The sequence below is a fragment of the Echeneis naucrates genome, chromosome 23 (assembly GCF_900963305.1).
Source record: "Echeneis naucrates chromosome 23, fEcheNa1.1, whole genome shotgun sequence".
Lineage (NCBI taxonomy): Eukaryota > Metazoa > Chordata > Actinopteri > Carangiformes > Echeneidae > Echeneis > Echeneis naucrates.
The window spans coordinates 579824-593904 of NC_042533.1; the positions used below are offsets into that span (position 1 = coordinate 579824).

Genomic DNA, 14081 nt, shown 5'->3' on the forward strand with positions numbered 1-14081 from the left:
TCCTCTCCATCCTCTCCTCCCCCTCCTCCCCCTCCTCCCCCTCCTCCTCCTCCTCTCCATGCCGCCGGAGGTCTCCTCGGGGCTGCAATGGCGAAGATCCGGGTGTCGTACGAGTACTCCGAGGCCGAGGACAAGAGCATCCGGCTGGGCTTGTTCCTGATCGCCTGCGGGATCCTGAGTCTGTTCATTCTGGGCTTCTGCTGGCTGAGCCCGACCCTGCAGAGCCTGCAGAGCAAGCCGGCCAACTGCACGGTGAGCCCGGCTCCGAGCTCCGGGAGCTCCCGGAGATCCCGGAGCTCTGACTCCAAGTTCCGAGCTCCGAGCTCCGGTCCGCCGCCGCGCTGCTGCCGGTGTCGGTGTCCCGGACCGGAGAGGACCGGATCCGGTACTTAAATCTGCAGGACCAAAACTTAAGTTCAGCTTTAAGCTGCAGAGACTGAGACAGATAATAATGTTTATTCAGTTACAGTTTGTTAAACTGTTATTATGAATTTAATCTGTTTAAGATACTTTGACTAACCCAGACAATGGACATTCATGTTTTTACCATTTATCTTTATCTGTATGAGGAATAACGGCTGTTTATCACTGAATCATAGTTAAACTTAAACCACTGTGATGATTCATTAGGTCTCTTTGTTGCATTTAACATAATCAAGTAAAAAGTGGAAACTATGACAGTAACAGTAAAAACAACAATAATACAGTTTATGTATACAGTTATGCAGTGTTCTGCATCTTTGTGTAGTTTTAACAGCATTTGCATTTAAAATAAGGATTCATTATAATTTCTCAATGTTTTGTGTGCATGTGAGCTCAGGGATTTCTTCGATCTTCACTTTAAATCAGTCGATTAATAATTCAAAAGGATCAATAATCCATAGTTCCATCTGTAAACTGTGAGCTGATCAGTCCGACTGGATCATAATTCTGAGTTGTAGTTTATTCTTTGGTTCATCAGTTTTTGTCTGATGTAATTATAAAATGATTAATATTTTTTGTGTCGTTTGTTAAACGTTTGGATGCAGAAAAGAACCACGTTAATCAGACTGTAGATTCTGTCTGGAGGACCAGCGATCAAACAGTTCATGACTTTTATCGTTTCAAATTCAAACTGCAGGATTTATAAAATGGTGGAGGAAATAATCTAATAATCTGGAGCTAGTGGAGCTGCTCAGTAATAAATCAGGACTAAGAGGGATCAGATCAGTGATCGTATCGGGGGTGTTGGTCCGGGCTTTCATCACGGTGATGGATGATGAGGAGGATGAGGAACATCGAGCTGTCAATCATTCCTCTGACTGTCAGTGATGCTTTTCAACTTTAATCAGCAAATTAAACGATAATATATATATTTGTCTGACTTTCAGCGTTCTGGTTTTTATGGCTGCAGGAGGTCCAGATTAAAATATGTCTCGGTGCAGACAGAAAATGAAGCCCATATAATTTTAAGTCCTTCTAAGGGCAGCCAAGACAAAAGTGGGGAATTAAGAGTTGAGGTTTAATTAGAACTGAAGTGTAAAAATCCTGCAGAGAAGAAGAAAAACTTGCTGTCTGAAATTGCATCTTAATCTACTTCCGCTTCCTTGACTGCCTTCTTTGTTTGAGCCTTTTGTCTCCACCTTCAGCTGCTGTGGTTCCTTCCTGTTGTCTTTCCAATTCGGATTATTCTTATTAGAGTCGGAGCCAGTTGGGTTTTCAGGCGGTCACAGGCTGCGATCCTGCTGCTGAATGATGGATTCATACCCAGCTGATTTATTTGGCTGTTAGCTTATTGCATTGTCCTGAAATAATGTTGGTATATTACAGAGAGTGGAGGCCTTTTGTTTTATTTAGCTCACTGACTGCAGTCTGTCCTTCACATAAATCTCCATATTGGGGCTTCAGTGATGAAGAAGGATCTGACTTTTATCAAATCTGCAGAGACTGATCGCTGCACCTTGTTTTGAGTGTTTATTGTTTATTCTGCGTCTTTTATTTCAGCCAAGTAATGACCGGGAAAGAGAAAAGGCCACCGCCACATTTCATCAACAGAAACCTCCAGGTCACTTCCTCGGACTCCTCATCCAGACTTATGATGTAGTTTGTGTCCAAACTGAGATGGATCAGTGACAAATGAGCTCATAGGTCATCTGTCTGAACCGCCAACTGACGGTGACTTGACCTGTCAGCTGACCTCAACCTTTAAATTTGTAATTATTGGTTCGGTTTGAAAGCAGTAGAAACCATATTTGGAGGAGAACTCCTCTGTACTCTTTCCTGATTATCCCTCTAAATGGAGCATCATGTTGTATTTCAGACTGAGACCAGAAACTCATCAGGGAGGAGGAGGGACATTTTCCCATAGACTTCAGTACAGTGGAGTGAACATTAGCAGCAGGAACTGTAGACTTCTTTCCTCAGTTCATCTTTTTTCCTTTTTTAGGACACGAAGACGTTAATATTTAATGTCTGATAAATTTGGGAAAGAAACCTGTTGATGTATTTACGTTGAGCTGATTTATCTCTCTGGTCTGTCCTGGTCTTCAGGTGGTGTCGGTGTTGCGTCCGGAGGAGATGTTCGAGTGCGTCTTCAACTGTGGGACGGACTGTAAGGGGACGTCTCTGTATCCCTGCCTGCAGATCTTCGTCAACAACTCGGAGTCCAACTCCGTGGCTCTGCTGCACTTTGACGAGCAGCAGCTGGTCCTCAACCCGAAGGTAGAGCAACACTTTTATTATTTCAGTGTCAGCAGCCAGACCGCTGTCTGCTGGGACTCAGGTTCATTTTGCTTTCTGGGTGATAAACTGTTCACCGTAAACTTCAGGCAGTTTGGATCGATGGTCCTCAGATCATCTCAGATTGAACCTGCTGCTTTTTGGAAATGATTTTGTGTCTGAGCAGATTTTTTATTTATTTTTATTTTTTTTTGAGATTTCTGAACTGGTTGAATCATCTAAACGCTTTAATCCAACAACATCACAGCTGAGCAACCATCAGTATTTCCCTAATCCGGAGAAAAATAACCAAAGTAGGTGAAGTGACAGCAGAGAATGTGTCCTGGTAAAATGGAAGCTCCAGAGTTTTGTGTTGTTATTTTATTTGATGGTTTTCGTTTGGCAGCAGCTGGAAGTCAGAAGGTGAACACAAACAGATCCAGTGAGACACGACACAGTGACTCCATTAACAAGCAGCTGACAGTGAACGCGTCACGGCGGACACCATCAGACCGTTGTGTGTTTGTGTGGGGGGAACATGTACGTCTGCAGTAAAAGGCTAAAATGGGCGGGGGGGGTTTACAGCCGGTGTCGGTCTGTGGGACTCCTTCGTCTTTAGTGCACGTCTGGGTCGTCGCCAGGGCAACAGAGTAAATATAGAGGGGAAAGAAGGCGCGTCATAGATGCTGCTCGGTTGCCATAGTGACAGCAATGGAGATGATGTGGAGGGACAGAGGGAGAAAGACGAGTCACGCTTCATTCAGAAATCCTTTAATGTGCGACCGGGGCTGAATATCAGGTGGAGGTCTCTCTGTCACACTACGTGACATTTCCTATAAATCCACACCGACAACATCACAGATCTGCCTGAAGGGCTCTGAGGGACCAGTGATGACATCACTATAGGCCCAACAGATCCCCATCCACATTACCTCGTCTTCGCCATGACAACAAACCTGCACAAGGCAAAGTCAAGGACAGGACAGCGATGTCCACGGATGAGGACACCGGGGGGCAGGTGATGTGTTCAGGTTCTTCAGGTGGCTTTGGTCTGTTTGAATCATCGCTGAACTGAACTGTGATGAATAAAACAGCAGGGGCACGAGGACGTGTCCTTTTCCTTGAAGGGAGACGCCTCTGGTCAAACCTGTGACCTTTAACCTCGTGGACTAATGAGAGACGGGCAGACTGAGAGTTAATTGCAGCTGCTTTTGTGATGGACTGGCTGAATTAGAGACTGATGAGGAGACGGAGGCCTGGTGTTAATTGGTGTCGTGTCCACGGGGGGCGATTCGTTAATGGAGCCGCCTGCGGACCGATGACTGACGTGACATTAAGATCAACAGCTCAGCTTCTTCAGAGACCAACTGTCTCTACGGAGGGAAGCCATCCTGACCGCCAAAGACAGGCGGCCTGAGTCCACGTACGCCTGGATATTAAAACAACAACACTTCATTATGAAGGCTTCAGTCGAACCAGGACGGTTCATTTCCGTTTACCTTCATCAGAGATGCCTTAGTCAGCAGAGGAGGTGACTCCAGGGGCCTTTGGCGCTGCTCCTCACTCTGAGTTGATCCAAATGGGAGTTTTTTGGAGCCGTAATCAAGAAACAGAACCTCCAGCACAAAGAGCCAAAACTCTGCAGACTTCAGTAAATTCTGATTTTAAAACAAAACTTATCATGTTTTAATAAATGGGATAGTAACCGCAGTCCGAGGTGACAACGAGGATACACTAGTTTGGTAGAGTTATTGTGGAGGACACACACACACACACACACACACGCGCGCCTGGTCCAGCTCTGGTTTTATTGAGGTCACGAGTTCATTTCATTTTTGGTCGGGAGCAAAAACTGAACAGTGAAGATGAGAGCGCAGAAAATGGCTGGAAGAAGAAATAAATGGACTTTTTTTTTTTTTTAACACACGGCTGAGCTGCTGCAGTGTGTCTGTGTGTGTCTGTGTGTGTGTGTGTGTGTGTGTGTGTGTTAGCACTGATTTCAGGCATCAATCAACCTGCCTCACTCTGCTTTTTAAACAGAAGCCAGTGGGCTGATATTTCTAAGCAGATAAAAGGTTGCATTAATTAAAATACAACAGACTAAATGAGTGTGTGCATCCATATTGTTACATTTTGTGTGTTCATTTGTTACTTAAATGAATTACACGGTTCTGTTGGTCTGAGATCCCGACTGGTCTCTGACTCTAAATCAGGTCTAGGTTCTGTAATAATCCAGGTTCAGGTTCTGTTTAGTCCCAGCTGCCAGGCCTTCTGGGACTAAACAGGCAGCCTCCTCAGCAGAAAAGAATTAAAACACATATAGGTGTGTTAGTGAATAAATTAACGCTGTTTGCAGATCGGTTTTCTTTAATATTTAGGAATCTCAGAGTGGCTTTGACTTGTTAGCTTTGTTTCTTTTAGATTACATGAGACATTAAATCAAATGCTCAGGCTCACAGTCGGCTGTTACTTCCATCCACAGCCCACTGTGGTTCTCTGAGAGCCAGTTTATTGCTCTGAGCTCATAATGTTCCCTTGGCCTTCTATCAAAAATACACATAACTCTCTCTCACACATACACAAACACACACAGACAAGGACTAATGTAGATAGCCTAGCTTGGCTTTGCAGGCACCATTAAGCTAGAAATTGACTTAGCACTGTGTGTATTTTACTTAGCCTGCGGGGGGGTGTGTGTGTGTGTGTGTGTGTGTGTGTGTGTTTTCACTTGCCCTAGAGGTAACTGTGTGTTTGTCAGTGTGTGTTTCTGTCCATCACATTATATATTTCATGAGAGCTGAAATCCCTCACTGGCGTCTTAACAAAGTAAAGCTGCTTTTTATTATGATGGAGATGATTCCAGAGGTTTCCACAGCTGGACCTTTGAACCTTCAGGGGCCAAAAGGCCCCCGGTGGCCCCCACTACAACGATTAATCCCCTTAAAACTTCCCATTAAAAAAAACACTACTGGCTAATTGTGCTGCCCCTTCGCCCCTGAAGTGTCCACTTGTTGCCAGCATGTGAGGCGTTTAAGGGACATCTGTAAAATGTGTCTTGGGAGTTTCTTTTGCCTGGAGCTGCATGTAAACTCTGCTTGTTTCAAAATAAGAGCATGTCAGAAATATTGAGCCTCAGCAGACGGACTGATTACTTTGTCAGGAGCGGCAGCAGAAACTTGACTGATCGTCTCAGACTTCGCGTCATTGAAATCTGTAAATCACTTTCAGAGCTGAGAGACGGTGATGAGGAGGATCTGGAGGAAGACATGAACGCAGCATGGCAGGAGGAAAGGAAGGAAGGAAGGAGAGGAGATGGAGGCAGGTGGGCGGTTACACTCCGCCTGTTAGGCTGCAGAGTAATTTCCTGCTTTATGAGTTAATTATGTTAGAAATGTAAATGACAGCAGCGGCGGGGAACCGGAGGGCGCCGCCACTCAGCTGACTGACGTGGACACGCTCACATGGTGTATTAATCAACCCCCCCTCGACCTTTAACCTTTGCCGGTGTTTTAATATTAAAAATGAACCTTGATCTCAATCTCTAATTTATACCAGTGACTTGCAGAATGTTGTGTGTGTGACGACACGCGTGGACCTCGTTTGTGTAGAAACACAATGACAAGAACACAACGAACAGGCCGACAAGGTCAGAAGAAAGAGCTATCAATTCATAAAAAGCACATGTTCCTTCAGGCAGAGTGAAAAAACTTAATGAAATCACTGACAAAGTGTGTGTGTGTGTGTGTGCGCGCGCGCTGCTTACTTAAACTAATTAACCATAACGAGGCAGAGTTGCAGGAGGGGGGGCCGTCGGTGTCTCCCTGCCCAGCCAGAGGAGTCAGGGTCTGTTCTGGACCCGCTCAGGTGGATCTTACATCGCACAACAAACACAAACACACACTCTCACCTGTTTAAATAAGCAGTCCGGCCTGCTGATTCATCACTGTCCTGTTTGTCCAGCCTCCAGAGACACAGACTTGTGTTAATCTGCTGTGTGTTGCGTTGGCGTCAGACAGACACACAAACACTCTGATGATCTGTTTAGTTTGAGTGATGATGTGACCAAGTTCAGTTCGTCCTCCGTCACAAGCCGTCAGCTGATTTCACTCAGTGTGTCTTTTGTTGTGTTGGTTTTTCTACTTGCTTTGTGTTCCTTTTGTCCCTGTGCCCTTTTTGTGTTGTCATCTCTGTTTGTGTCACCGTTGGTCTGTAGGTTTGTGTTGTTGTTTCCAGCTTGATCAGAGGTGTCAAACAGATGTTTAGGACCCAGGATGTTTTGGAGCTCAAACAGCTAAAAGGCTGTTTGTTGTTGTTTGTTTGGTCTCGAGTTCTTTCAACACATCAGCGGTTTGATCAAAGTTCACATCTTCATTGCTGATCAATCAGAGTCAGTTCATTCTTAATGTGCCCACCGATGAATCCGACATTTCATAGTTGATGTTACTTTCTCTGATTCGCTGTAGTTTCACTGCTGATGAGGTCTGAAATGAAAATTTCACCCCCTCACTTAAAGAAGGAGACTAATTATTGGTTGATTATTCAACAGATCATTATGGATGAAGAATTTCTCTTCTCTGAGCCGATCAGCTGAAACAGCAGCGAGACCCGAGAGGAGAATTTAAATGAGTCCAGATTTTGAGGAACCTTCACTGACAATCGCACACACAGACAGACAGACACACACACACAGGCAACATTGATCTCATTTAGTACATTTATTTGGGACTAAAACACACTCACACACACACACAGACACACTGGTAACTGTAATCTGAGCTTGTTGTCTTGGCAACCGCAATCATCCAGTTGGGCGACCCACTTATGATGTCATGGTTTGAAGGTGCGTGTGATTGGTCGGTCGGTGAATGGCTGCTGAGCTCAGGAGTGAGGTCAGGGTTATTACCTGAGAGAGAGAGAGGAGAAGAAGAAAACGTCAGATTCAGCTGAGAGGAGGAGACGTGGTACGGTGGCCTCGAAGGCCAAACAACAGACGGAGCATTAAAGCACAGGCTCAGGCCCATCCTCAGGAGACACCGATCTACCCAAATATATCATCTTTAGTGGACAGTAAAACCGGAGCGCCGCCTCTGAGGACTGCAGAACCAGAACCACACTTGTAAAGTCTCAGTAAATGTAGATTCATCCGCCGCTGAAAATAGTCCCCAATGAAAGTTTTTCACAGATTTCCTTCTTCTCTTTGATTAAAAACTGCAGTGAGCAGTTTTTGGATTTTAACCTGGACGTCGTCAATAAGAATCACTGAGCTTGTTGTTTTTGTCGTCTCTTCATGTTTGTCGTCCAGATTTGTCTCTGGTCCAATCAAATCGACTTCTTTGTAACACAAACTGGAGCCAATCAGCATTTAACCTCAGTATACGTTTTCCTGATGAGTTTAAGGTCTCAGTCTGAAATACGTGATGTTCGTTAGGGGCGGGGCTAGCAGTTTGTCCGTCAGCCAATCTTTTATGGACCTTTTTGGGATGATTTGGGTTGAATGAATGAAAACCTGGAGCTGGTTCTGGACTCAGATTTGTTGTCTCTCTGTCTCAGTGTTCGTATGTCCCCCCCTGTGAGAGGGACAACCAGAAGAACAGGGACAGCGTCCTGTGGTGGGAGGATTATTTCACCAAAGAGGTCAGCAGTCAGTCCTTCATCTGCTTCTTCAACCAGCAGAGGAGGTGAGACACACACAGACACACACAGACACACACGGTGTCTTGCAGATAAATTGGGTTCACCATGATGTGTGATGCTGTGAATCAGTTGTTACCACAGATGGACATTTCTGATCAAACATTTCCTGCTTCGTGACCTTTGACCCAGCTGTAATGACTTTAATTTACACTTTTGGAGGGACACTTATTTCAGGAAGCCTGACTTCAATGAAAAGAAAGACTGACCATCACATTTTAGAATGATCCAACTGATTATTGAAGTAACCTCTCATCAGCTGATGTTTTAGGTAGAAAAATTAATTTGGCAGAAACATATAATCTCACTTATTATCTGAGGCTGTCAGACAATAATAGAGCAAACAGCTGAACCAGATGTGGAGGTGTTTGGGAGAAAGTAAATACAGACGGGGTCAGAAATGTCTCTTTGTTGTTGCATTTATGTTTTATTTTTCCACATAATTATACACATTTTATCCGCTCTTTGTGCGCTTGTGTTGTTAAAATCTGTGGAGTATCTTCAGCTTCACGTAGACCTGGTCCTGATCTCAGCCCCGTCAGGGACCTTAAATCAGCACATTAACTACCCCTGAAGTTTATTCAGCTTATTGTGAGCACTTCTTATTCTGCTGCTGAAAATTGATGAGCTGGAGGAAACAGATCTCCTTTAGTGTGTCAGCTTAATCCTCCTGTTATGAACGGTAGAGTCTTACCTGTGACCTTGGCTGCTTTTATTTTTATCTCTGCACCACAACAAGGAAATCTGCTTGGTAGATGGAGGTCCCGAGGGAACTCCTGACGCTGCAGATCAGCTCTGATAAAACTGGAACGTTCACATCGAGGAGTTTTAGTTACATGTGTGGTTCCATTCAGAGGAAACTTTCCTGAAAGCCAAAACTCGGCAATCTATGGATTTACTTTTTCTTTTTCTTTGCATATTAATGTCACCTTTTAAAATGTTGCAGCAGTCAAAATTTGGTAACTAATAGCTTCTTGTCTTCAGTTTTGCGTCTTGTTCTCTTTGTTTCATTAATAAACTGCCATAAAAACAACTGCAAATAACGAGAGCTGCAGAAATCCAGCGACTGTTTTTGTTTTTTTTTTTTACTTCTCTGCTTCCTTTCAGGCCCGATGACGTGTTGTGGCGCCGCTCCCACGACACCAGCGTCCTGCTGCACTGCGTCCTCTGGCCAATGGTGTCGCTCCTGCTGGGCACGCTCATTGTGCTCCTCACGGTGTGTGCTCGCTCGCTGGCCGTTCGGGCCGAGGCCCTTCAGAAGAGGAAGTGCTCCTATGAGGTTTGTCAGGACCTATCCAGCGCACCGTCAGACCGCCGCAGCCACAAGGCCGGAGAGCCCCTCTCCACAAACTCTGACCCCGAACTGTTGTCGCCGTCAAGGACCCTGCCGCTGTTTGCGGTGCCAGTGCGACGCCGCGATCGAGAACATTAAGACAGAGGAGGAAGTTGTTTCAGGAAATGGAATCTGTTGATGATACTGATGAGCCGGTGGGCGACGACTGACGGACTGAAGACGCTGCAACAACAACAACAACAACAACAACAACCACAACAACCCACCGCCGTCTGGGTGGCGTTTAAGCTCAGACTGCGGGGGGAATCGGCTCTGTCACCTGAAGATCTGAGCAGAAACACTGTAGAGAAACATCAGCACCTTAACTGGACTCATTGGATTGGGGGGACCCTCAGATGCCACCATCAGCATCCTGTCTACCGCACACGGACACCTGGAAAGCACAGCTGCTGATACGCTGGCAGGAAATTAGTCCTGTTCAGACCTCCACCATGAGGTCTGACTGGTGGAGCTCAGCCAATCTTTCCTGAGGTCCAAACTGTAGCTCTTCTATTATGTAGTTCTCCCTCTGAGTCCCAGTAGCCATGAATGTGTCTAAATGTTGAGCCAAAGTGGAGTTAACCTCTGATCCTCTCAGCTCTGGAGACTCCGTCGCCATCAACCTATTCTTTTATCTGTCTTTCCGTTTCCTTTGTGTGTGATGAGTCGACTGTAGCACTGATAGTAGCTGCAACATCAGCCGTCCGATCGATGGGTTCAAATCATCAGAGTAACTGCTGCTTTCTACTGAAACCACGACGGATTCATCCGGTCTGCTCCGTCGTATCATACGTGTCCTCCTTTTCCTGGGAAACTAACCCCACCGACAGATTGATCCTTCGCTGCCCAACATGTCCCATGATTCACTGTGTGTCAACAAGGATAAACAATATGGAGGCACTAAACGCCAACAGAAGATTGTGCACTGTTTATCTGCTGACACAAAGAAACCATTGACTGTAGACCAGATCGTCTCGTTTCACTTCAGTCTTCGAGGCCTAAAAAGGTTCAGACCTTCGTAGACCAGGTCCTCCCAAATACACCAACCATGATTTGGGACACAGTTGTAGCTCAGAAACGAAGACGTGTCTCCACCAGGGGCAGACTGGGGCCGACTCGTCACTGTGAAACCTCCCCTCTGACTCCGCCCCCAATAGCTTTGACGCTAACGTGTAGCAAATACGTCAGAGGCTTAAAGAAACGTCTCCGATTGTTGCATAACAACCTGAATGTTTAAGAATTCTAACTTTAAAGGAGCTCGGGCTCCATTAAAGGTCCTTAAAAGAAATATTACAACATTCATTTTGGACTTTTTTAAAATTAGATTGTTGTCTTACATCGAGACAACAACGCAACCCATCTAATCTGTCTTTACAATCTTGTGTCTCCAGCTGACTTTTAAATAAAATGTAGATCTAATATTTCACAAAGAAATTCAGCAAAAACTGATGAGAGTCACTGAAAAATAGAAAAATAGAAAAATTGTTCCCAAATTGCAGAAAATACACTCAGCTGTGGGAAAACATGAAAACTTTTCCAGACAGTTTTCAATCAGTAATTGAACTTTATCATTTATTGATGAAGTCGGATACTCGTTGTTGGGCCCATTAGTGGCTCCTGATGGACTCCAACTCCTTCCTCATTAATGGAACCACTAAGGACTTCTCAGAATAAATCGTTGCTAACGCATACAGAACAAAATGTCCACAGATCTGATCCACTTGAACTGGGAATGTTAGTTTGTGATGAGGAGATCATTAATAATAAGGAGGAGGTTTTTGAAGCTAAAACAATCCCTGTTGGGATTCAGATCTTCCACAAAGGATCCAACATGTCCATCTGGATCTAAGACATAAAGTGTGTTTGTGAGTCTCAGAGTTTGGTTTGTTTAATGACGGCGGTCCACACAATGGAGACGGCGGCTTTCATGGTCTAGCTGGACTGAGCTGATTCATCCTGTATCTGAGGGAGTTTTTCATCTTCAAGTGCGGCCTCCAAGTTTCCGACCATCATATTTCCAGCACGCCTGACGGTCCAAAAATTACCTGGCGTGGAGCTACACGTTGCTTAGCAACAGCCAGGAGGCTGAGCGGCATCGCTGCCAAAGAGAAGTGATGCAGCTGAACTTCAGCCTCCGTGTTTGTCAGCTGACGGTTGTTGTGGATACATGTTGTCCTCCTCTGGTTCAGACTGTGTGTTGTTGTGGTGAAGTTGCCGTACGCTGCCGTGGGAGCACTTTGTTCGCTCTTCGTGGGAAAGTCTGAGTGCGTCTCAGATTTGTGTGGTTGGTTTTTCTTTTTTTATTTGACACAAACAAACTGAATGTTGGATCATCTTTATCTCTCCCACATCAGGAACTGATTTCACCTTCGTGTGTTTCTAATAACGAACAGCCAAAGAAATCAGCTGTGAAGAATCAGGAGCCCTGCGTGAAGAAAACACCTTTAATATTTTAGATTAAACATTCAACAGTCTTCAATGAGTCACAGATAATCAGCTGAGGTTGATGCTGAATATACGAAGACATTTTTAAAAATAAGGAACAACCCGGCAGATAATCCTGAATGTTGTCATGTAAAACTGGAAGTTTCATGGAAGCTGTTGAACTTGTTCTTGTAGTTTGACCCCACGGAGCCACCGTACTAATACCTGAAAAGATAACAGTTTTGAACTTTTAGCTCTCACCTCAACAGAAAAACACAAACTTCAGTCAGCTGATGTGATGAATGTACGGAGACAGGAACAGGAAGTGATGTAGCTTCATGCCACCACAACTGTGTCCCAGTCCAGTGGCCGCGTCTTCGGTCTGGTCTTATAAACTTCTGCTGTGAATGAATGTTGGGACATGTTGGACCAGGAAGGATCCACAAGTTTGACTTCATTGTCCAGGAAGTGAAGGACACATCTGAAATGGGACGGTCTTTGAGACGCAGCTTCTGTCAGTGCGTGATGGAATCAGACCACCTTCACCTCCACCTGTCCTCCTTCCCTTCCCATCTTCTTTCTTTGCCTTTAACCGTCCTCGTCCGTCCTCTCCAGAGAAAACGTAGCATTTCTGTGTTTCTATGAGCTGTTGACGTCTTTGTGTCCGACATTAGTAACATTAGATTTTCTATCTGAAGCCATAAGCTGAGCTGTGAACTGCAGTAGCAACTAAACACTGTATTTTACTTCACCACAGAAATCAGAAACGTTTCCTTTTATTCCCACAAATGTGGATTTTGGTGTTTGTTGAGGTTTTATTGAGCTTTTCATTGATTTCCTGATTCATTATAATCCACGTGGAAAATGTTTGTTACCTGAAGGTCTTTGTTCTGTTTAGGTTTTGTCCGTTTTGCGGTGTGTTGTCTGCAGGTATCTCGTCGTCCGTCACCTCTCCTGTGTACCATGTGACCCAGGTAGCCGCTTCGCCTGTATTTTACTGATAATGATGATAACTATAGTGCCTGATAGAAACCTTTCAATAAAAACACATTAACTTCACACAACCAAGATTCTTCTGCCTCCGCAGCTTCACATCGAATATCACTTTCATTTTCATGATCTGTTTACTGATCAAAGTCCAGTTAAAATATTCATATAAGAAGCTTTTTTCATCACCTTTTATTAAATATGAAGGCGTTAAAGAGAATGAATCAACAGCCAAACATCAGAACAATGTCGTGAGAATAAAACTCATCTGATCTCGAGGAGCATGAGTTAAAGCCAAAAAGGTGACTTTGTGTTTTTTACTCAGATCCTGGATTAGAAAACTGGGTCAGATTAGAATAAACAACATCAACAGAATCCATCTATCTGTTCGAATGGATGACTCTGTCCTTCTTTACTTTGACCTCATTTCAATCCTTTCATTCATAAATCCACTCAGATGAAGTGAGACACACTCGTGTCTCATGTTTTATTCGTGTTGCTGTTGAGAGTGAATAAGTTTCTATCAGGAGGAGAAGAAACCAACTTTACGTTTTCTGAGCTAATAGATCAGGGGGAAGGACAGCCATGTTCCCATAGATTTCAATACAGTCTGCCTTATTTTTACAGCCAGTGGAGTCGCCCCCTGGTGGTCAGATGGTCTGGTCTGCACACAAACACTTCATTTTAAACTTGTGATGAGATCAGATCACGGTTAAACACAGTGAACAGTCCTGGTTCATTTAACACCTCCAGTGTTCAGGGAACATCACCACCTCCTCTCAACAACACGGCGGTCAGCAGACGGACAGGTTCTGTTTAACAATTATGATCTGAGCAAATGATAAAACTTCATTAATGTTCTTGTTTTATTTACCTTTTTTTATTCGTCTGCCTAAATCATAAACTGATTAATGAGAGAAATATCGATATTTTTTTAGAAGAAGAAGAA

General features: G+C 44.4%; 1 protein-coding gene and 1 pseudogene across 1 annotated transcript; one reads left to right on the forward strand and one right to left on the reverse strand.

Moving 5' to 3' along the window:
* The window catches only part of LOC115037149 (histone H2A-like), a 2089-nt pseudogene extending 2029 nt beyond the window's left edge, over window positions 1-60 (reverse strand).
* On the forward strand, window positions 46-9820 carry LOC115037154 (calcium-activated potassium channel subunit beta-4). Its single transcript, XM_029495655.1, has 4 exons — window positions 46-252; window positions 2530-2700; window positions 8248-8375; window positions 9496-9820. Exons 1-4 carry the CDS (start codon window positions 88-90, stop codon window positions 9818-9820), a joined length of 789 nt encoding a protein of 262 aa, XP_029351515.1. The 5' UTR covers window positions 46-87.
* Window positions 9821-14081: the final 4261 nt, after the last annotated feature.